The following is a 22,519-nucleotide window of genomic DNA, read 5'->3' on the forward strand; positions in this document are numbered from 1 at the left end:
GCTAAATCTCATAAATTTTGATAAAGATTTAGCTGCTGTGTAGTTTAAAACACACTTTGTTTCATTATGAGTGTTTGACTCAAACAGTCTCTACTGATTTTCTCTACTGATTTCTAGATTAATTACATTGTGGTCAGAGACTATTTTACACTTCGTTTATTTTAAATCCTTACAAATTTGTTGAAACTTGGCTTTATAACAGCATTAGGTCAAGCTGATGAAAGTGAAAGAGCAGAGTGAAAAAGTGGGCTTAAAGCTCAACATTCAGAAAACGAAGATCATGGCATCTGGTCCCATCACTTCATGGGAAATAGATGGGGAAACAGCGGAAACAGTGTCAGACTTTATTTTGGGGGGCTCCAAAATCACTGCAGATGGTGACTGCAGCCATGAAATTAAAAGACGCTTACTCCTTGGAAGGAAAGTTATGACCAACCTAGATAGCATATTCAAAAGCAGAGACATTACTTTGCCAACAAAGGTCTGTCTAGTCAAGGCCATGGTTTTTCCAGTAGTCCTGTATGGATGAGAGCTGGACTGTGAAGAAAGCTGAGCGCCAAAGAATTGATGCTTTCGAAGTGTGGTGTTGGAGAAGACTCTTGAGAGCCCTTTGAACTGCAAGGAGATCCAACCAGTCCATTCTAAAGGAGATCAGCCCTGGGTGTTCTTTGGAAGGAATTATGCTATAGCTGAAACTCCAATCCTTTGGCCACCTCATGCGAAGAGTTGACTCATTGGAAAAGACTCTGATGCTGGGAGGGATTGGGGGCAGGAGAAGAAGGGTATGACAGAGGATGAGATGGCTATATGGCATCACCGACTCGATGGACGTGAGTTTGAGTGAACTCTAGGAATTGGTGATGGACAGGGAGGCCTGGCGTACTGCGATTCATGGGGTCACAGAGTCGGACACGACTGGGCGACTGAACTGAATTGAACTGAACTGAGGTCAAGTTTTATAAATATCATTAGTACATAAAAAGAATGGATAGTCAGGTTCATAGAAAACAAGGAAAGGCTGAGAAAGCAGCATAGACAAGGGGAGACTGTGAAGATACAATGATTAAAATGCAATATAATACTCTGGACTGGATTCTGGAATATAAAAAGAATTAGTGAAAAAACTAGCGAAATGTGAGAACTGTAATATAGTTAATAGTAATGTACCAACATTAAATCTCTAAGTTTTGACACATGTATTATGGTCATGTAAGAGTAGGAGAAATTGGGTGAAGAATGTATGGGAATTCTGAATACTATCTTTGCAAATTTCCTGTAAATCTAGAATTAGCCAAAAATAAAAAGTTCATTAATTTTTTAAAAAGAACATATGTTTATTAGGTTATCTTTTCTGCTTCTATCAATTACAGTGAAAAGTACTGTAAAAGCTTCCAGTATGACAAATTTATTTCTTCTTATTAAATTCTGCTTTATGTACATGGAGCTTATATCATTAGTTGCATACAAATTCTGTTTTCCATTTTTAAAAACTGACCTTTACTCTCTGTGGTGATTCCCATGAGTTCAAGGAATAAATAGTCAATCAGAGTATTTATTTTCCAGGTGTCTCTAGATACATACACATTTGAAATGATTATATCTTCTTAGAAAATTAAACATTCTGTCATTAGTAATGCTTTTTGACTCAAAAGTCTATTCTTTCTGATATTACTATTGATACATCAGTTTTCTTTTGATTAGCAATGTATGGCATCTCTTTTATCTCTTTTTTTATTTGCAATCATTCTGTTTAACTTCAGACTATTTTATATATGTCTCTTCTAACAGCAAATATATATATTTTGATCTGACCTCAGAATCACTGACTTTTAACTAGAGCATTTAGTCCTATTGATATTATTACAATTATTCATATATCTGAATATATTAAATCTACTGTTCTCTCTTTCCCAACCGCTCTACATTTCTTTACCTCTCCTTTCTTCTTTTTGGATTAAACTTCCCCCTTTTACTAATCCAGAAGTTACCTACTATGTTTTCTATTCTTTCCATGGTTACTCTAAAGTAGCATTATCCATCAGGACATGCTATAATAATGGAAATATTCTAAATCTTTGTTGGCCAGTAAGATATCCACTAGTCACAGGTGGCTACTGAGCAATTTAAAGTGTGTCTAGTGAAACACAGGAAGTAAATATTTAATTAAATTTAACTAGCCGTATTTGGCTACTATATTGGACAGAGAAGTTATAAGAACTATAATATCGACCCATAATCATATCAAACTTAGAACTTAATATTCTCTTCTTGATCAACTAATTCTAGGGCCTTAGAAAACTTTACCCTTCTCCCAGCTTATGTTATTATTTTTGCATATGCTAATGTTTTTAAACTGTAAAAGATGATGTTATTATTTAATATAGTCAACAATGATTTACATTTATCATGTTATTTTCTCGCCACTCACTCTTCCATCTGGGATCACTTTCTCTCTTTTCAAAATCCTTGCTCAAAATTTCCATAAATAATGATCTACTGGCAGCAAACTATCTTAATTCAATTAATCTAAAAATGACTTTAGGGACTTCCCTGGTAGTTCAGTGGCTAAGACTGCAACTCAACACAGGGAGCCCAGGTTAGATCCCTGGTCAGGGAACTAGATCCCACATGCAGAGACATTACTTTGTGAATAAAGGTCTGTCTAGTCAAGAATATGGTTTTTCCAGTGGTCATGTATGGATGTGAGAGTTGGACTGTGAAGAAAGCTGAGTGCTGAAGAATTGATGCTTTTGAACTGTGGTGTTGGAGAAGACTCTTGAGAGTCCCTTGGACTGCAAGGAGATCCAACCAGTTCATTCTAAAGGAGATCAGCCTCGGGATTTCTTTGGAAGGAATGATGCTAAAGCTGAAACTCCAGTACTTTGGCCACCTCATGCGAAGAGTTGACTCATTGGAAAAGACTCTGATGTTGGGAGAGATTGGGGGCAGGAGGAGAAGGGGACGACAGAGGATGAGATGGCTGTATGGCATCACTGACTTGATGGACGTGAGTCTGAGTGAACTCCGGGAGTTGGTGATGGACAGGGAGGCCTGGTGTGCTGCAATTTATGGGGTCGCAAAGAGTCAGACACGACTGAGCAACTGAACTGAACTGATGCTCCAACTAAAGATCCCACATCTAAGACTCGGCACAGACAAATAAATAAATAAATATTTTTTAAAAAGATGAAGCCAATCTTACAAATGATTTTATTTCTCTCCATTGTTGAGAGATAATTTTTCTGGGAACAGGAAATAGGCTAGCATTTGTCTTCTTTCAGTACACTGAATGTATGATTTTCACTATCATCTGGCTTCCAAAGTTGCACTTCAAGAATTAATTACCAATAATGGAGAAATACGTTCTCAGTGGCTGAATTAGTGTCCACCTGGGGCAGCGACCAAGAGCACCAAGCTGAAACGGCGCAGGAGCAGCCAAGATGAGCTACCCCATGCCCGAGGTCAAGGGCGGTGGTTGAGACGAGCTACCACACGCCCAAGGTCGGGGCGGCAGCTGAGAGGAGATACCCCTCATCCAAGGTAAGGAGCAGCAGCTGCGCTTTGCTGGAGCAGCCATGAAGAGATACCCCACGTCCAAGGAAAGAGAAACCCAAGTAAGAGGGTAGGTGTTGTGAGAGGGCATTAGAGGGCAGACACACTGAAACCATAATCACAGAAAACTAGTCAATCTGATCACATGGACCACAGTCTGTCTAAATGAAACTAAGCCATTCTGTGTGGGGCCACCTAAGACAGCCGGGTCATGGTGGAGAGGTCTGACAGAATGCAATCCACTGGAGAAGGGAATGGCAAACCACTTCAGTATTCTTGCCTTGAGAACCCCATGAAAAGTATGAAAGGGTAAAAAGATAGGACACTGAAAGATGAACTCCCCAGGTCGGCAGGTGTCCGATATGCTACTGGAGATCAGTGGAGAAATAACTCCAGAGAGAACGAAGGGATGGAGCCAAAGCAAAAACAATACCCAGTTGTGGACGTGACTGATAACAGAAGCAAGGTCTGAAGCTGTACAGAGCAATATTGGATAGGAACCTGGAATGTTAGGTCCATGAATCAAGGCAAATTGGAAGTGGTCAAACAGGAGATGGCAAGAGTGAATGACGGCATTCTAGGTATCAGCAACTAAAATGAACTGGAATGAGTGAATTTAACTCAGATGACCATTATATCTACTAACGTGGGCAGGAATCCCTTCAAAGAAATGGAGAAGCCATGATGGTCAACAAAAGAGTCCAAAATGCAGTACCTGGATGCAATCTCAAAAATGACAGAATGATCTCTGTTCATTTCCAAGGCAAACCATTCAATATCACAGTAATCTAAGCCGATGCCCCAACCAATAATGCTGAAGAAGCTTAAGTTGAACAGTTCTATGAAGACCTACAAGACCTTTTAGAACTAACACCCCCAAAAGATGTCCTTTTCATTATAAGGAACTGGAATACAAAAGTAGGAAGTCAAGAAATGCCTGGAGTAACAGGCAAATTTGGCCTTGGAGTACGAAATGAAGCAGGGCAAAGGCTAATAGAGTTTTGCCAAGAAACACACTGGTCATAGCAAACACCCTCTTCCAATAACACAAGAGAAGACTCTACACATGGACATCACCAGATAGTCAACACCAAAATCAGACTGATTATATTCTTTGCAGCCAAAGATGGAGAAGCTCTATACAGTCAGCAAAAACAAGAACAGGAGCTGACTGTGGCTCAGATCATGAACTCCTTATTGCCAAATTCAGACTTAAATTGAAGAAAGTAGGGAAAACCACTAGACCATTCAAATCAAATCCAATCCCTTACGATTATACAGTAGAAGTGAGAAATAGATTTAAGGGACTAGATCTGATAGAGTGCCTGATGAACAATAGACGGAGGTTCGTGACATTGTACAGGAGACAGGGATCAAGACCATCCCCAAGAAAAAGAAATGCAAAAAAGCAAAATGGCTGTCTGAGGAGGCCTTTCAAATAACTGTGAAAAGAAGCGAAGCGAAAAGGAAAGATATTCCCATTTGAATGCAGAGTTCCAAAGAACAGCAAGGAGAGGTAAGAAAGCCTTCCTCAGCGATCAATGCAAAGAAATAGAGGAAAACAACAGAATGGGGAAGACTAGAGATCTCTTCAAGAAAATGAGAGATACCAAGGGAACATTTCATGCAAAGATGGGCTCCATAAAGGACAGAAATGGTATGGACCTAACAGGTGCAAAAGATATTAAGAACAGGTGGCAAAAATACACAGAGGAACTGTACAAAAAAGAGCTTCACGACCCAGATAATCATGATGATGTGATCACTCACCTAAGTGGGCCTTAGGAAGTATCACTACGAACAAAGCTAGTGGAGGTGATGGAATTCCAGTTGAGCTGTTTCAAATCCTGTAAGATGATGCTGTGAAAGTGCTGCACTCAATATCCCAGCAAATTTGGAAAACTCAGCAGTGGCCATAGGCCTGCAAAAGGTCAGTTTTCACTCCAATCCCAAAGAAAGGCAATGCCAAAGAATGCTCATACTACTGCACAATTGCATTCATCTCACACGCTAGGAAAGGAATGCTCAAAATTCTCCAAGCCAGGCTTCAGCAATACGTGAACTGTGAACTTCCAGATGTTCAAGCTGGTTTCAGAAAAGGCAGACAAACCAGAGATCAAATTGCCAACATCCACTGGAGCATCGAAAAAGCAAGAGAGTTCCAGAAAAACATGTATTTCTGGTTTATTGACTATGCCCAAGCCTTTGACTGTGTGGATTACAATAAACTGTGGAAAATTCTGAAAGAGATGGGAATACCAGACCACCTGACCTGCCTCTTGAGAAATCTATATGCAGGTCAGGGAGCAACAGTTAAAACTGCATGGAACAACAGACTGGTTCCAAATAGGAAAAGGAGTTCATCAAGGCTGTGTATTGTCATCCTGCTTATTTAACTTATATGCAGAGTACATCATGAGAAACGCTGAGCTGGAGGAAACACAAGCTGGAATCAAGATTGCCAGGAGAAATATCAATAACCTCAGATAGGCAGATGACACCATCCTTATGTCACAAAGTGAAGAGGAACTAAAAAGCCTCTTGATGAAAGTGAAATAGGAGAGTGAAAAAGTTGGCTTAAAGCTCAACATTCAGAAAACAAAGATCATGGCATCTGGTCCCAACACTCCATGAGAAATAGATGAGGAAACAGTGGAAACAGTGAAAGACTTTATTTTGAGGGGCTCCAAAATCACTGCAGATGGTGACTGCAGCCATGAAATTAAAAGACACTTACACCTTGGAAGGAAAGTTATGACCAACCTAGATAGCATATTAAAAAACAGAGACATTACTTTGCCAATAAAAGTCCATCTAGACAAGGCTATTGTTTTTCCTGTGGTCATGTATGGATGTGAGAGTTGGACTGTGAAGAAAGCTGAGCGCCGAAGAATTGATGCTTTTGAACTATGGTGTTGGAGAAGACTCTTGAGAGTCTCTTGGACTGCAGGAGGTCCAACCAGTCCATCCTAAAGGAGATCAGTCCTGGGTGTTCATTGGAAGGCCTGATGCTAAAGCTGAAACTCCAGTACTTTGGCCACCTCATGCGAAGAGTTGACTCATTGGAAAAGACCCTGAGGCTGGGAGGGATTAGGGGCAGGAGGTGAAGGGGACGACAGAGGATGAGATGGCTGGATGGCATCATCGACTCTATGGACATGAGTTTGAGTGAACTCTGGGAGTTGGTGATGGACAGGGAAGCCTGGCGTGCTGCGATTCATGGGGTTGCAAAGAGTCGGACACGGCTGAGTGCCTGAACCGAACCATCCAGAAAAATCACATTTATTTGCAAGATAATTATTTGCAGGACACATATTCGAAGAATACAAAGAATCAGCCAGTGTGAAGAGATATTTCATAGAAGCCTATGGATTTTAAGCTTTTGCCTTGTTCTTTTTTCTTTCTCAGCATTAGAGTCCTTCAGTCATGAAACAAGTAAGTAAAAATAGATAAAACGCACAACTCTCAGGCCCAACAGTTTGAAAACCACTGTGCAGACCAGAAAAATCTGATGAACAATGTGTATCCTACATTAGAGTATACTTTTCTTTAAGCATATGAATTCAACTCTTTGCCAGACAATATGCAGCTACACATACAGTCAGAGGGATGATCTAAATCCAGTTGATTAAGTTCCTTAGGCCATAAGTTCGTTTTCCTCAAGAATCTAGGCTACCTGGCATTGCCATTTGCCAGGACACAACATGATTTACCTTGGAGGAATCAGATGCTGGACATGGTATACTTTTCAGTGATGTTCTCAAGAGTCAGAGTGCCAAAATCAATAAACAGATGTCTGCCTACTGCAAGCTTTCACTGCTCAGAAATACCAGTTACTTTTACCAAAGGACAGGGATGAAGAAACATTACCAAATCTTTGCTATATGATCTCTCTGTCTCTGTAGGTAATGCATACATGAATGTTCATTTCATCAGTTAATATTTACTGAGAATCTACCATGTGCCAGGCACTCTTCTTAACAATAAGAGCCTAGCCTTCACAAAACATACTCTTTACTGGGAGATGACAGTTAATCAAGTAAATAAACAATTCTAGATAATGACTTGGGAAAAGGAAGGTGACTAATTTCAATAAGGGAAGCCTCTCTAATAAGATGATATTTGATCTAAGACCTGAATAATGAGGAGACCAGAAATGGAAAGATCTGGGAGAACAATGTGTTAGGGCAGGAAAACAGTGTTCCACAGTGGGCAATCAGCTAGTACGAAAACCTGAGCTAGAAATGAGCTCTGTATATCTCAAAAATAGCAAGGCAGCTGGTGTTGTTGGAGGGCAGTAAAAAGGTGACAGAATTATATAAGAAGTGAAGTTGGACATGAAGCAGAGTTTAGATTATGCAGTGTATCATAAAAATTCTAATAAAGATTTTATATCTTATTATAAAAAATGAAATAATGCCATCTGCACAACATGGATGAACCCAGAGATTGCCATATTAAGTGAAGTAAGTCAGATAGAAACAGATATATTATATCACTTATACATGGACTCTAAAAAAAATGGTGCAAATTGACTTATTTACAAAACAGAAAGAGAGTCACAGATGTAGGAAACAAACTTATGATTACCAGAGCTGGAAGGGGAAGGAGGGATAAATTGGGAGACTGAGAGACTGACATATTTACACTACTTTATATAAATAAATTAGTAATAAGGGCCTGCTGTATAGTATAAAGAACTCTACTCAGTACTCTATAATGGCCTATATGGGAAAAGAATCTAACAAGGAGCAGATACAATATAACTGACTACACTTCCCTGTAAACCTGAAACTAACACAAGACTGTAAATCAACTATACTCTAATGAAACTTGAAAAAAAAAAAAGATTTTGTATCTTATTCTAGTTACAGTGGAGGCTTCTGATGAAAGGAGTAGGGTGCAGGGATAAAGGGGAGGGTTTATTTCACAAAGATCATTCTGAGTGCCAAGACAATTCACTGTGGGGAAGAATAATCTTTTCAACAAATGAGACTGAGACAACTGAATATCCACATGCAAAAGAATAATGTTGGATTCCTTCCCCAAACCACATACACAAATCAACTCAAAATGTATCAAACTCCTAAATGTAAGTACTAAAAGTATATACTTTATATATTATAAATATAGAAAAAACTCTTAGAACCCAGTAACAAAAAGACAAATAGCCCAATTAAAAATGGCCAGGAGATTTGCAGATATTTCTCTAAAGACATACAAATGGCTAATAAGCACATGGAAAGATAATCAACAACATTAGTCATTAGAGAAATGCACAATGAGATACAACTTTACACCTACTAGGATGGCTACAGTCAAAAACATAGACAATAACAGGTGTTGGTGAGGATGTGCACTCAGCTCTGTAGTTGGCCTCTAACTCCATGAAATTATAGTCAGAAGTCTTGAGCAGATTTAGCAGTCTAGAGGACTGTGCTCTTAACCTCATAATGTGGCTAATTCCATGTAAAGCACAAAAATATAAATATCAGAAAATGTAAACCTAGATTCCTTTGCCAAATTAATAAATTTTTACTATATTTGTGTTCATATAATTTAAGATTTTGTACTTACCTGAGGGTCCACTAACCATCCATGATACAAAGGAATATCAAGAAGATCAAATACTATGCATTCTGGTGTATATTCAAACACTCGAACACCAGTGAATTTTACATTTACATCCAAGCCTGTCTGTAGTTTGTGCAATACTGCCATAGCATCACTCATATTCTGAAAATAGAAAGGGGAAGAGAAAAAATGAGAAAAACAACAACAAAAAAAAGATATTTAAATACAGGCACATTTACTACAAATTTTCCACTTTATCCAATTTATTCATCCTTTCCATTTTTATTATTAAGTACCTGCTATGTTTAAGGGGCTTCCTGGTGGCTCAGATGGTAAAGAGTCTGCCCGCAGTGTGGGAGACCCAGGTTTGATTCCTGGTTTGACTACGCCAAAGCCTTTGACTATGTGGATCACAACAAATTGTGAAAATTTCTTAAAGAGATGAGAATACCAGACCACCTTACCTGCCTCCTGAGAGATCTGTATGCAGGTCAAGAAGAAACAGTTAGAAATGCACATGGAATAACAGATTGATTCCAAATTGGCAAAGGAATACGTCAAGGATGTATATTGCCATCCTGTTTGTTGAACTCACATGCAGAGTACATCATGTGAAATGCAGGGCTGGATGAAGCACAAGCTGGAATCAAGATTGCCAGGAGAAATATCAAAAACCTAAAATATGCAGATGACACCACCCTTATGGCAGAAAGTGAAGAACTAAAGAGCCTCTTGACAAAAGTGAAAGAGGAGAGGGAAAAAGTTGGCTTAAAACTCAACATTCAAAAAACTAAGATCATGGGTTTACGGCAAATAGATGGGAAACAATGGCAACAGTGAAAGACTTTATTTCCTTGGGCTTCAAAATCACTGCAGACGATGACTGCAGCCATGAAATTAAAAGACGCTTGCTCCTTGGAAGAAAAGCTATGACCAACCTAGACAGCATATTAAAAAGCAGAGATGTTACTTTGCCAACAAAGGTCAGTGTAGCCAAAGCTATGGTTTTTCCAGTAGTCATGTATGGATGTGAGAGTTGGACTGTAAAGAAAGTTGAGAGCTGAAGAGTTGATGCTTTTGAACTGTGGAGAAGACTCTTGAGAGTCCCTTGGACTGCAAGGAGATCAACCCAGTCCATCCTAAAGGAAATCAGTCCTGAATCTTCATCGGAAGATGAAGAATGATACTGAAGCTGAAACTCCAATACTTTGGTCACCTGATATGAGGGGCTGACTCATTTGAAAAGACCCTGATTCTGGGAAATATTGAAGGCAGGAGGAGAAGAGGATGACAGAAGATGAGATGGTTGGATGGTATCACCAACTGGATGGACATGAGTTTGAGTAACCTCCGGGAGTTGGTGATGGACAGGGAAGCCTGGCATGTTACAGTCCATGGGGTTGCAAAGAGTTGGACAGGACTGAGCGATTGCACTGAACTATGTTACAGGCATTAAAAATGAGTTCTAAAGATAAAACAGTGGATAAAACAAAGTTCTTAATCTCATGGAATTAACATTCTACTATGAGAGAAAAATACATAAATTATAATATCAAGTTAAGTATTAGTAAGAAAAATTGGATAGGATAAAGATATACAGAGTGAGAGCAGAGAGGGATCTATGTTTAGACCAGGAAGTTCAAAGACAAAAGTTTCTAGTCAAAGAGAAAGTCCTCTCCCACTTTCAGGTATATTCCTAAAAGAATCAAAAGCACCATCTTAAAGAGATGGGTGTACACCTATATTCACTGCAGCATTATTCACAACAGCCAAGAGGTGCATGTAGCTCAAATGTCCATTAGCAGATAAATGGATAAAGGAAACATGTGTTTTATATATATATATATATATATATGTGTGTATATATATATATATATATACACATACAATGGAATATTATTCAGCCTTTAACAAAAAAAAGGAAATTTTATTACATGTTACAACATGGATGAAACTTGAGGACATTATGCTGAGTGAAATAAACCACTGCAAAGAACAAATATTATGTGACTCCACTTAGATGAGATATCTAGAGTAGTCAAAATCATGGAAATAGAAAGTAGAATGGTAGTTGTCAGGGGCTGGAGGGAGATCTGGGGAGTTGTCCAATTAGTATAGAATTTTAGTTTTACAAGATGAAACTATTTTAGAGATCTGTTACACAAGCATATAAATACAGTTAACACTACACTTAATGGTTAAGAGAAAAAAATGGTTAACAGAGTAAATTTTATATTTTTTTAACCACAATTTAAACGAAAGAAAAAAAAAGAAATCAGCTATCAAGCCATGGACAGACATGGAAGAAATCTAAATGTACATTACAAAGTTAAAGAAGCCAATATGAAATGTATTGTATGATTCCACATGACACAAAACAAAGGGAAAAGGCAAAATGATGGAGACAGTAAAAGCTCAGTGGAGGAGGAAGGGATGTAGTGGCAAAGCACTGAGGATTTTTAGGGCAGAGAAACTATTCTGTATGATACTATAATGGTGATACACGTCATTATATATTTGTAAAAACCCAAAGAATGTATGGGAAGATCCCCTGGAGAAGGGAACAGCTACCCACTCCAATATTCTGGCCTGGAGAATTCCATGGACTATATAGTCCACTGGGGTTGTAAAGAGTCGGACATGACTGAGACACTTTCAAAGAATGTATAAACACCAAGATTGAACCCTAATGTAAACTATGGACTTTGGGTAATAATTCTGTATCAGTGTAAACAGTGCGAGATGAAGTCTGTAAAAAAGAGGCTCAATCACAAAGGCTTACTGGTCAAACCAGGGTCATTCTGTCCACACCAGGTTTCTCATTAAACATGGTCATGTAAGTGTGTAATGAAGACTATTTAAAAACATGTTTTTCTAAACATTTTAATATATTAAATATGGACATAAGTATAGAGGGTATATTTGATGGAACAAATAAAATTCAATATAGAAAATTTGATAAAATTTTATTAGATCTATACTGTTAATCAGATACTGTGCTACATACTAAAGATATAAAATAGGCAATAGACTATAGCCTACTGGAGGGCTTATAGTAGAATGGCTGAACATGAAATAAACCCTTTTACATTACAATTAGGGACTCTCTGAAATCTGGAAAGGACAAATTTAGGTCATAAGAAAAGTTTTACCAGTTAACTTACAAAATTCTATCGTAAGAGACTACACAGACTAAAAACAGAAATTAATCAAATGTTTTCAATTTATGAGTGAGAAATTTACAACAGGATAGCACTATTATAGAGTTTTTGTTTTTTTTTCAGTTTCACCTCTAACAATTGCAATACCCTGAAACACTTATTTTCTCAGTCTTTCCTAAAGTTGAACCTTTGAAAACAATCAGCTCACATTTTTTTTCCTTTCAGTGTTTTAAAACTTTTCCTAAAACCATAACAATGATGAATGTGGGAAAATATGAATGAATATGAGCCACTGTAGGATTGTAGTTTTACTACTACTGATTTTTTCTGCTATTTGTTAAATTCTTGGTTGCCAATCACCCAATTTTCTTCAAGGGGGAGTATAATTTCAAGTTTACACCTATATATATCTTCTACATTTTAAACAGATTATATAATATTAAAATAAGTAAACTAATATAACTAATAATCTCCATAAAGAATAAAACTGATATAAATAAGTCTATAAACAAAGAATTTGAAAGATTATTTTGCCATTTTGTTCCTAAATTCATATTATGATAATTACCATAAAATATAAATTAGGGAAGGGTGCTTATAAAAGGATTACTACTTCTTTAAGCCAATAGTTCAACTGCTTCTTAGAATTTTTCTTAAAGTAGTTAACGTGGTGAAATTTTAAATTTAAACATAAGATATATTTTAAAAATGTATTTGCAGTCATATAAAAATCTGTCATAAACACACAGTATTTTGTGTTGTCATCATTAAGCAAAACTGGAAAAAATACTCTGTTTATATTGCAACTTCTGGTAAGGATTTTAAATTAGGAAGACTGAAGTTCTGCACTGGTCTTTTTAAAATCTAGGCTTGAACATTTCTGCTCACACAAAAGTATACAAAAAGATTATTGTTACATCATACCTGTGGAGCATTAAATACCAGCTTAGACTCAATTTTATCAGCTTGGTACTAACCCTGATCCTGGGAAAGATTGAGGGCAGGAGAAGGGGACGACAGAGGATAAGATGGTTGGATGGCATCATCAACTTAATGGACATGGGTTTGGGTGGACTCTGGGAGTTGGTGATGGACAGGGAGGCCTGGCGTGCTGCGGTTCACGGAGTCACAAAGAGTTGGACATGACTGAGCGACTGAACTGAACTGAACATACTATTCCCAAAACGAATGGTAATTCAATCACAGTACCTTATAAACAGTTTTAGAGCTTATTTTAAACACGGTACTTTTTGTCTGACATGTTGATAAGAAATGCAAGTGGCTGTGTTTGTTTCAACTTTGAAACAAAACTTCCAGTCATTTTTCAAGAGTCCAGATCATCTTAATGGAAGCACATCCTGAGACTGCAAGACAAGACTTGAAACAAAGTGCTAGTATCATTTGCAAATACTTTGCACTCAAGATTTTCTCAAGTCTGTGCAACAGAAATGAACTGAAGCACAGTGATGACCCAGAGAGATGTTATGGGGAGGGAGGTGGGAGGGGGGTTCATGTTTGGGAACGCATGTACACCCGTGGTGGATTCATGTCAATGTATGGCAAAACCAATACAGTATTGTAAAGTAAAATAAAGTAAAAATTAGAAAAAAAAAAAAGAAATGAACTGAATTTTGAGGTTGATATGAAACTGCAACTATGATCTATAATTTCTAATTTCAAGTTTTTGTATTAATTACAATAGCCTTACTGATTTCAATAAGAACTGATACAAATTTGATAAATGATATATATTCACTGGCTTTATAAATTGAAGGTTAACATAAGATTTCATTTGAAAACAAGTTTCTACTGTGAAAAATGTTTGGAAATCCTTGCTTTAAGTTACAAATTCCAATAGAACTGAAATGACTTAGTATACCTATTTGGCTTTAACTACAGATTTCCTGGAGGAGAGCATGGCACCCCACCCCAGTATTCTTGCCTGGAGACTCCCATGGGCAGAGGAGCCTGGCAGGTTATAGTCCATGGGGTTACACAGAGTCGGATACAACTGAGGCGACTTAACACACACAGAGACTTCCTACCTTACACAGTGATTCAATGTAACATACTAGCTTTTCGATCTTATTAGGACTAGATTATCTAACATTCAAACTCAAGAAATTTTACAATATTGAAATGAGTTTTCTTTTTGCTATCTGGACACTGGTGAAAGTATGTAATAAGGGTTACTTTGAAAGTAAACATAAAGTTCCAATGATATGTTTCTTCCCTAGCTGATATATCTTCCACTGCAAGAACCTGTGTTCTTCTTGCCTTCTACTTCTACTTCTATGCTTCTACAAAGGAAGCATACTGAAGAAAATGAAGCTCTGCTTGCTTACTTCCAGCTCCAGTAATTCTGAGGCTAGTGGTCCCCTCATGTATTACAGAATAGTATCTCCAAAGAACATGCCAAACAATGTAAACACATTCAAACAAAAGTTCCAATGATATGTTTCTTCCTTGGCTGATACTTCTTCCACTGCAATAACCTGTGTTCTTGCCTTCTATTGTCAAACAAAGGAAGAATACTGAAGAAAATGAAGCTCTTCTTGCTTTCTTCCAGCTCCAATAATATTGAGCCCAGTGGTCCCCACCTATATTACAGAATAGTATCTCAAAAGAATGTGCCAAACAATGTAAATACACTGAAACTATGAAATAGCAGATTTAGTCCTAATGGCATACCCTAGACATCATTTGCTGAACGATTTCCAAAATATAACTTAATTGTAAAATATAAACAAATGAGGGAAGATGAATAATAAATTCACTTGAGAGTCAATTTTTTCAAGGAAAATACTAGGTTATGATTCTTCATAGGTGTGTAGAATGGTATCCATGTTTCATTCTTCACGTTATATGGTTTAGTCACTAAGTCGTGTTCAACTTTTGTGACCCCACGGACTGTATATAGGTTCACATAAAAGAGAGATCAGCAAAGTATGGCCTGTGGGTCAAATATGGCTGTGGGCTGAAAATGGTTTTTACATTTTTAAAAGGGCATAAAAAAAAAGAAAACAATATGCCTGAAAAGCAATTGATAGAGACCAATAAATATATGCATAAGGGTAAATTATCTATTTTAACATAACAAAAATTGGGTCTGTTACCTGCTCATAGTTTAAACGCTGAATTTCTGAAATTTCTTTTGGCTTTGTATCAAGCATGTAATCTCCTGTAAAAAGAAATTGTAAAGTTGCCTTTTAAAAATATCACTTTTTTTTCTAATTACAAAAGTAATGTATTTAAATTATAAACTGTAACAATAAGTAACATAAAAAAGAGCCCCTGCCCAATTCTATTCAGAGAAAATCATCAGAGAAAATCAATGTTAACTATTAGCTAAGATCTCATATTTTTTTCAGTGTACATCCTATGTTTTAAATTTATTTTTCTTCCTTCATGAGCATCTTTCCACATCACTACAATAAAACTCTAAAAGGCTTTACAAAGTTTCACAGATATCAGCAATATAACTGTTACCCCAATACCTTTCCGAGAATGGGAGTTATCAGTCTTCTGAATGTTGCTTTTGTTAGAAGTAAACAAAAACTTTTTTGAATTTAAGAAATTGATATATTAGTGATTGCCAGTAGGGAGAGGGAAAGGAGAAAGGCAAGAAAGTGGTATGGAATTGAGATACAAAGTACTATGTATAAAACAGATAAGCAACAAGGATATATTGTATAGCACAGGGAATTATAGCCACTATTGTATAATTTTAAATGGAGTATAATCTGTAAAGATACCGAATCACTAGGCTGTGCACCTGAAACTAATATTGTAAACCAACTATTCACTCCTCCAAATTTATATCTTTTTATACATGTATTTTTATTTGGTATCACCTTTTTAATATATAAATGACTTTTAGTATATGTGACACTTTTTAAATATATGTAGCATCATTTTAATATATGCAGTACCTTTTGATCTATGTTTTGCTTTTTAAAATATATATTAGTTATATATACTTTTCTTCAAATTGCCTGCCTATACACCAAAATCACTGCAGATGGTGAATGTAGCCATGAAATTAAAAGACGCTTACTCCTTGGAAGGAAAATTATGACCAACCTAGATAGCATATTCAAAAGCAGAGACATTACTTCGCCAACAAAGGTCCATCTAGTCAAGGCTATGGTTTTTCCAGTAGTCATGTATGGATGTGAGAGTTGGACTGTGAAGAAAGCAGAGCGCCAAAGAATTAATGCTTTTGAACTGTGGTGTTAGAGAAGACTCTTGAGAGTCCCTTGGACTGCAAGGAGATCCAACCAGTCCATTCTGAAGGAGATCAGTCCTGGAATTTCTTTGGAGGGAATGATGCTGAAGCTAAAACTCCAGTACTTTGGCCACCTCATGCGAAGAGTTGACTCACTGGAAAAGACTCTGATGCTGGGAGGGATTGGGGGCAGGAGAAGGGGACGACAGAGGATGAGATGGCTGGATGGCATCACTGACTCGATGGACGTGAGTCTGAGTGAACTCTGGGAGTTGGTGATGGACAGGGAGGCCTGGCATGCTGTGATTCATGGAGTTGCAGAGTCGGACACGACTGAACGACTGAACTGAATTGAACTGAACTGTTGAACTATTAAAGCTCTTTTTCAACTAGAGAAATGAGAACATTTCCTGTTAAATGTGTGGTAAATTATTTTTTCCCCATATTGGCTTCTGACTTTATGATGGTGCTTTTTTGCCTATTTTTCACCACATAGAAATATTTAATTTGAATATAGTCATATTCTGCTATTACAGCTTCTGAGCTTAATGTTATGTTTAGAAAGATTTTCACCTCTTCAGAGTATACGAAGATTCACATATACTTTCTTCGTGTAATTTTATGTTTACCAGGCAATAGAGTCCATCAAAGAGGCTGCCTCCCTTAGTGAGGCCATTCTTCTCTTGTCAAAATCTTTTCTGACTTCAGGAAAAGAGAAGTTGCTTATCTGAGTCTTTCCCAACAATTATTACACTCTTAACACATAAGCTTTAATCTATGATAGCATACCTAGGGTCATTTAGTATTGAGTTATATAATATTCTGCATCCTGACCCTGCTAAAATGTTAGAAAAACACACATTACAGTGTTTTATCAGGATAATTACAGAACTTAAATGAAATATAGGATCAAAGTATAGCAAATATTGTCTTTTTTTACATTTAAGTCTTTCATTATCTGGAATTAATTTTTATATAAACAGGGATATAACCAGCTTCTCACTCAGCCTCCCAAACCACTAACAAGTTGATAAATTGCTTTTATATAACTTTTACTTTCAAATTCAAAATAAACTTCCAAAGACTGTAGCAAGTACTCTTTCAATCTCTCCAATTTTGATAATCAAAGAATTCCTATAAACATCAATTTATTATTATCTGTGGGTTTATTTAGAATTTTAAGACAGCAAGATCTAACTAATAACAATTTTATTCCACCATAGGTAAAGGAACTTCAAAAATACTAAATTCATTCATTCACAGAAATATATAAGCAAGTATATTTAACAAATATTTTTGAAACCTTACTATAACTGGCACACTGTATATGTACATGTTGAGATTTTAATATAGCACTTAACTGAAAACTACATTGAGTAAATTTTATACATTATTTACTCAAATAATTGAGACCATATTTGCTATACTTTGATCCTATATTTCATTTAAGTTCTGTAATTATCCTGATAAAACACTGTAATGTGTGTTTTTCTAACATTTTAGCAGGGTCAGGATGCAGAATATTATATAACTCAATACTAAATGACCCTAGGTATGCTATCATAGATTAAAGCTTATGTGTTAAGAGTGTAATAATTGTTGGGAAAGACTCAGATAAGCAACTTCTCTTTTCCTGAAGTCAGAAAAGATTTTGACAAGAGAAAAATGGCCTCACTAAGGGAGGCAGCCTCTTTGATGGACCCTATTGCCTGGTATTCATACCTCTGTATAATCCCCTTCTCTTGACTGTGGACTGGACTCACTTCCAGTGAATAAAATACAACAGAATTAATGAAATATTACTTACAAAATTGGAAAAGAAAATACTGTGTCTTTCATCATGGTGCTCTTTCACTGCTCACTCTGAAAAATGCCACGTGTCATGTTCTGGGCGGCCTTATGGGAGAGGCCATGGCAAGCAACTGAAGGGGGCCTCTGGCCACAGTCAATGAGAAACTGAGGACCTCAGTCCAACGACCTGTGAGGAACTGAATCCTGTCAACAACCAAGTAAGTAAGCTTAGAAGCAGATCCTCCTCAGCTGGGCCTGGAGATAAGACTGTAGCCCCAACTGACACACTGACTGCAACGGTATAAGAGACCTTAAACGAGAGTCACTCAGCCACATTCAGATTCCTGACCCACAGGTACTTTGTGACAATAAATGTTCATTGTTCACAGCAACTAACTTCTGAGGTGATATGTTATGTAGTAACAGACATCTATATTTTTAGGAAAGTTTATAATAGAGAATTAGATATTTTTAAAAGACTGATTTTGAGTTTTTAAGGGAATATCCTTCAGTTTTAGATATCTAAAAAAATCACCTCTTAAGAATGCTGTTTTGTCTAGCTTATCTAGCCTTTATTTCAAAATTGATCAACAACACTATTTCAATCAAAAAGTGTTTATTAATAGTTTATCCCGTGTTCAGCAACAGGTTAAAACAAATAACCTGTTTGGAAATGATTGTTTCTCTTAAAAAACTAATAATCTGGTAGGGTAAAGAACATACAGAAAACAGAATATGATAATAATAAGGTATATATAATATACTGTAAACTGTAATAAATGCCTTAAGTATTACACGATTTTGAAAAGAGATATTGAGATAGTCTGTAGCACTTAGAAATATCCTTTGGAGCAGGTAGTATCTAAAGCAAAACTTGCCAAGGCAGTGAGGAGAAAAGCATTCTTTGAGGGAGAAAGAATGATGGAAAAAGTATGTATAAGAAACATCATGCCCTATGGACAGCTTATAAGGAGGTTTATACATAAACTCTGGTGGCCCAGATGGTAAAGCGTCTTCCTGCGATGCCTGGGTTCGATCCCTGGGTTGGGAAGATCCCCTGGAGAAGGAAATGACAATCCACTCCAGTACTCTTGCCTGGAAAATCCCATGGACGAAGGAGCCTGGTAGGTTAGAGCCCATGGGGTCGCAAAGAGTCAGACATGACTGAGTGACTTCACTTCATATATAAGATTGGAGAAGGCAATGGCAGTACTCTCGCTTGGAAAATCCCATGAGCCTAGAAGGCTGCAGTCCATGGGGTCGCTAAGAGTTGGACACGACTGAGCAACTTCACTTTCACTTTTTACTTTCATGCATTGAAGAAGGAAATGGCAACCCACTCCAGTATTCTTGCCTGGAGAATCCCAGGGAGGGGGAAGTCTGGTGGGCTGCCGTCTATGGGGTCGCACAGAGTTGGACACGACTGAAGCAACTTAGCAGCAATAGCAGCATACATAAGATTTATGTTGCAGAGTGGTGGGAAATATGGTTGGATGGGTAACCTTGATCAGATTATAGGAAATCATAAATAACACACTGATAAGTTTGGTTGCTTGTGAGGATCTTAAGGGATCTTTATGTTTTTAAGTTAATAAGTGAAGGATGAAATTAGTGCTTTAAGAAGATAATATTTGTAAACAGGCCAATTTGGATCGTAGAAAAAAACAAAAGAGCTTGCAATAAACCACACTCCAAAGTACCAGGATACAGAGAGGAAAGAATTTCAAAGAAAGAATCCCTAAGACTTTTCTGCTGCTGCTGCTGCTAAGTCGCTTCAGTCGTGCCCGACTCTGTGGGACCCCATAGACAGCAGCCCACCAGGCTCCCCCGTCCCTGGGATTCTCCAGGCAAGAACACTGGAGTGGGTTGCCATTTCCTTCTCCAATGCATGAAAGTGAAAAGTGAAAGGGAAGTCGCTCAGTCGTGTCCGACTCTTAGCAACCCCATGGACTGCAGCCTACCAGGCTCCTCCACCCATGGGATTTTCCAGTCAAGAGGGAGTGAGTTGCCATTGCCTTCTCTGAAGACTTTGCTACTAATAGGATATTCCAGACAAACAGATATCAAGAAGCAAAAACGTGACGGTTCCATTAGGCCGAAAACAGAAGACAGGGTTTGTCAGTAGGGAACCTATCCCATGTTAAACACCTGGAAAAAAGGAGACACAATTAACTGTAGGCAAAATTCAGTTCAGTTCAGTTTAGTTACTCAGTCATGTCCGACTCTTGGCAGACAAAATTTTGTAGGCAAAATTAAAATGCTTCAATATTGCTTTTATAATATTTATGTTCAAAAGATAAATTATCTTTTAAGAGAGCGAGGGATTGACTTGTTTAGCTTTTGTTGTTGTTCTTCTCTGTTATCTGCTTAATAGAGAGAACTGTGTGTGGTGGGCAAGATGTTTAAAACACACACACATACACACAGTATATATGGGGCAATGCACAGGTGGGAGCTGGCAGTGCAGAGAGGAGACACTGGTCTGCAGCAACAGCTTCTGCTGCTAGCCCTTGGGGCACTCACCCCTGTTCTCAAGCAATCATTGTCAATGACAAAGTGACTACTGAAGTCATAGTTGTATTAAATTAATGCTAATAAGTTGGATATTTTATTTTATTTAGGGCTGCTCAGGTAATGTCAGCCCTTAACCAAGCATATGTGCTTCTTTCCTTTTTTCTCTTTCTTTGTGGATACAGCTGTAAAATATTTGGATATAGGAAATGTTGTGTTATTCTTGCAGCCTTGATATTCAGGGTGGATTGTAAAAGATAAATTTTTGTGAGATTTCAAAGATTAATTTGATAACATCATTTACAGATTTAAAAGATGTGGTTATCAGAAGTCTTTTGAGGGGGGAAAAACTACTGCATAAAATAACTAACTTGGAATAAATATTTCGCAGCAGTTTGAAAAAAAAAAGATAAATTATCTTTTAAAAAGTCAGACAGCACCACCATCACACCAACTATTTTCCTTACTATAATACGGTGCTAATCTCACGATCATACAAACTACAAAAATCATACTATACATTTGAAACAGGAGGGAAGGGGACAGGGCACAACCTCTGAAAGAATGACAAAGTCTGAGGACACAGCATAAACTGATTAGAACCAAATGGGTCCACGATGGCAGACACGTCAACTTGGACTAGACCTTGATCCTCAGTCTCAGTGTACATTCACTGTAAAATCAACAAGCTAAATGACACACCTAGAGGCACCACAACAGTTTCAAGGGCCGACCAAAAAGTAGACAGTGGCCCAATTTCTGAAAATCTCCACCCCTTTCCCAAAATAGCTGGAATAATCCTCCCACTTAATAGCCTGTGAAATTATCCAGCCTCCAAAACCTAACCACACCACATTTCAAGACCACACTCTCTCTGTTCGAAGGCCCATGATGTTGTCTGTGGCATGTGCTTTTCCCAAAGTTACTCCTGCCTTCTGACATGGCCTACACTCTGTCTGTGTATTGTGTTTCTTCTTACCTATCACTTTGTCTCTCACTGAATTCTTTCTGCTATGAGACATCAAGAATCTGAGCTTCCATTACATCCTGAAACCAGCTCTGTGATCTCAGTTGGAAGACTGGGTTTTGGCTGGGTTCAAGTTCTGGCCACATGGGTTAGAGTCCCAAGCAGGGTTTTGGCCAGGTTTGAGTCCCAGCCACGTGGGTTCAAGTCCCAATCTGAGATGAACAGTGTCACATTCTAGTTTGTGTTGTGCTTCTTTACCTTATCTTTCTAACCATTTTCTGCCTTTCACCTACATGTCTTTCCCACTTTATTTTATTCGATCTCCCAGTACTTCCTAGGTAACCAAGCTTTCATGTTTCTTTCTTGAGGCCAAAGTTCTCCAACAATCCATGTCCAAGCTTGGCCCTGCTCTTGTTATTATTCAGTCGTGTATGACTCTTTGCAACCCCATGGACTGCAGCATGCTAGGCTTCCCTGTCCTTCATCATCTCCCAGAGCTTGCTCAAACTCATGTCCATTGAGTCAGTGATGCCATCCAACCATCCTCTGTCATCCTTTTTTCCTCCTGCCTTCAATCTTCCCCAGCATCAGGGTCTTTTCTAATGAGTCAGTTCTTTGCATCAGGTGGCCAAACTATTGGAGTTTAAGCTTTAGCATCAGTCCTTCCAATGAATATTCAGGACTGATTTCCTTTAGGATGGATGAGTTGGATTTCCCTGCAGTCCAAGGGACTCT

General features: G+C 37.7%; 1 protein-coding gene across 2 annotated transcripts in view; it reads right to left on the reverse strand.

Annotated features, from left to right (window-relative positions):
- MINDY2 (MINDY lysine 48 deubiquitinase 2) overlaps positions 1–22,519 on the reverse strand; it is a 77,381-nt gene that overhangs the window by 27,996 nt on the left and 26,866 nt on the right. For both annotated transcript variants that reach the window (XM_069596380.1, XM_069596381.1), the window contains 2 exons: positions 15,404–15,468; positions 9,130–9,288 (listed from right to left, as the gene is read on the reverse strand). In XM_069596380.1, the coding sequence (XP_069452481.1) occupies positions 9,130–9,288; positions 15,404–15,468 (224 nt within the window). The remainder of the gene's footprint in view (positions 1–9,129; positions 9,289–15,403; positions 15,469–22,519) is intronic.

The sequence above is a fragment of the Ovis canadensis genome, chromosome 7 (genome assembly GCF_042477335.2).
Source record: "Ovis canadensis isolate MfBH-ARS-UI-01 breed Bighorn chromosome 7, ARS-UI_OviCan_v2, whole genome shotgun sequence".
Classification (NCBI taxonomy): domain Eukaryota; kingdom Metazoa; phylum Chordata; class Mammalia; order Artiodactyla; family Bovidae; genus Ovis; species Ovis canadensis.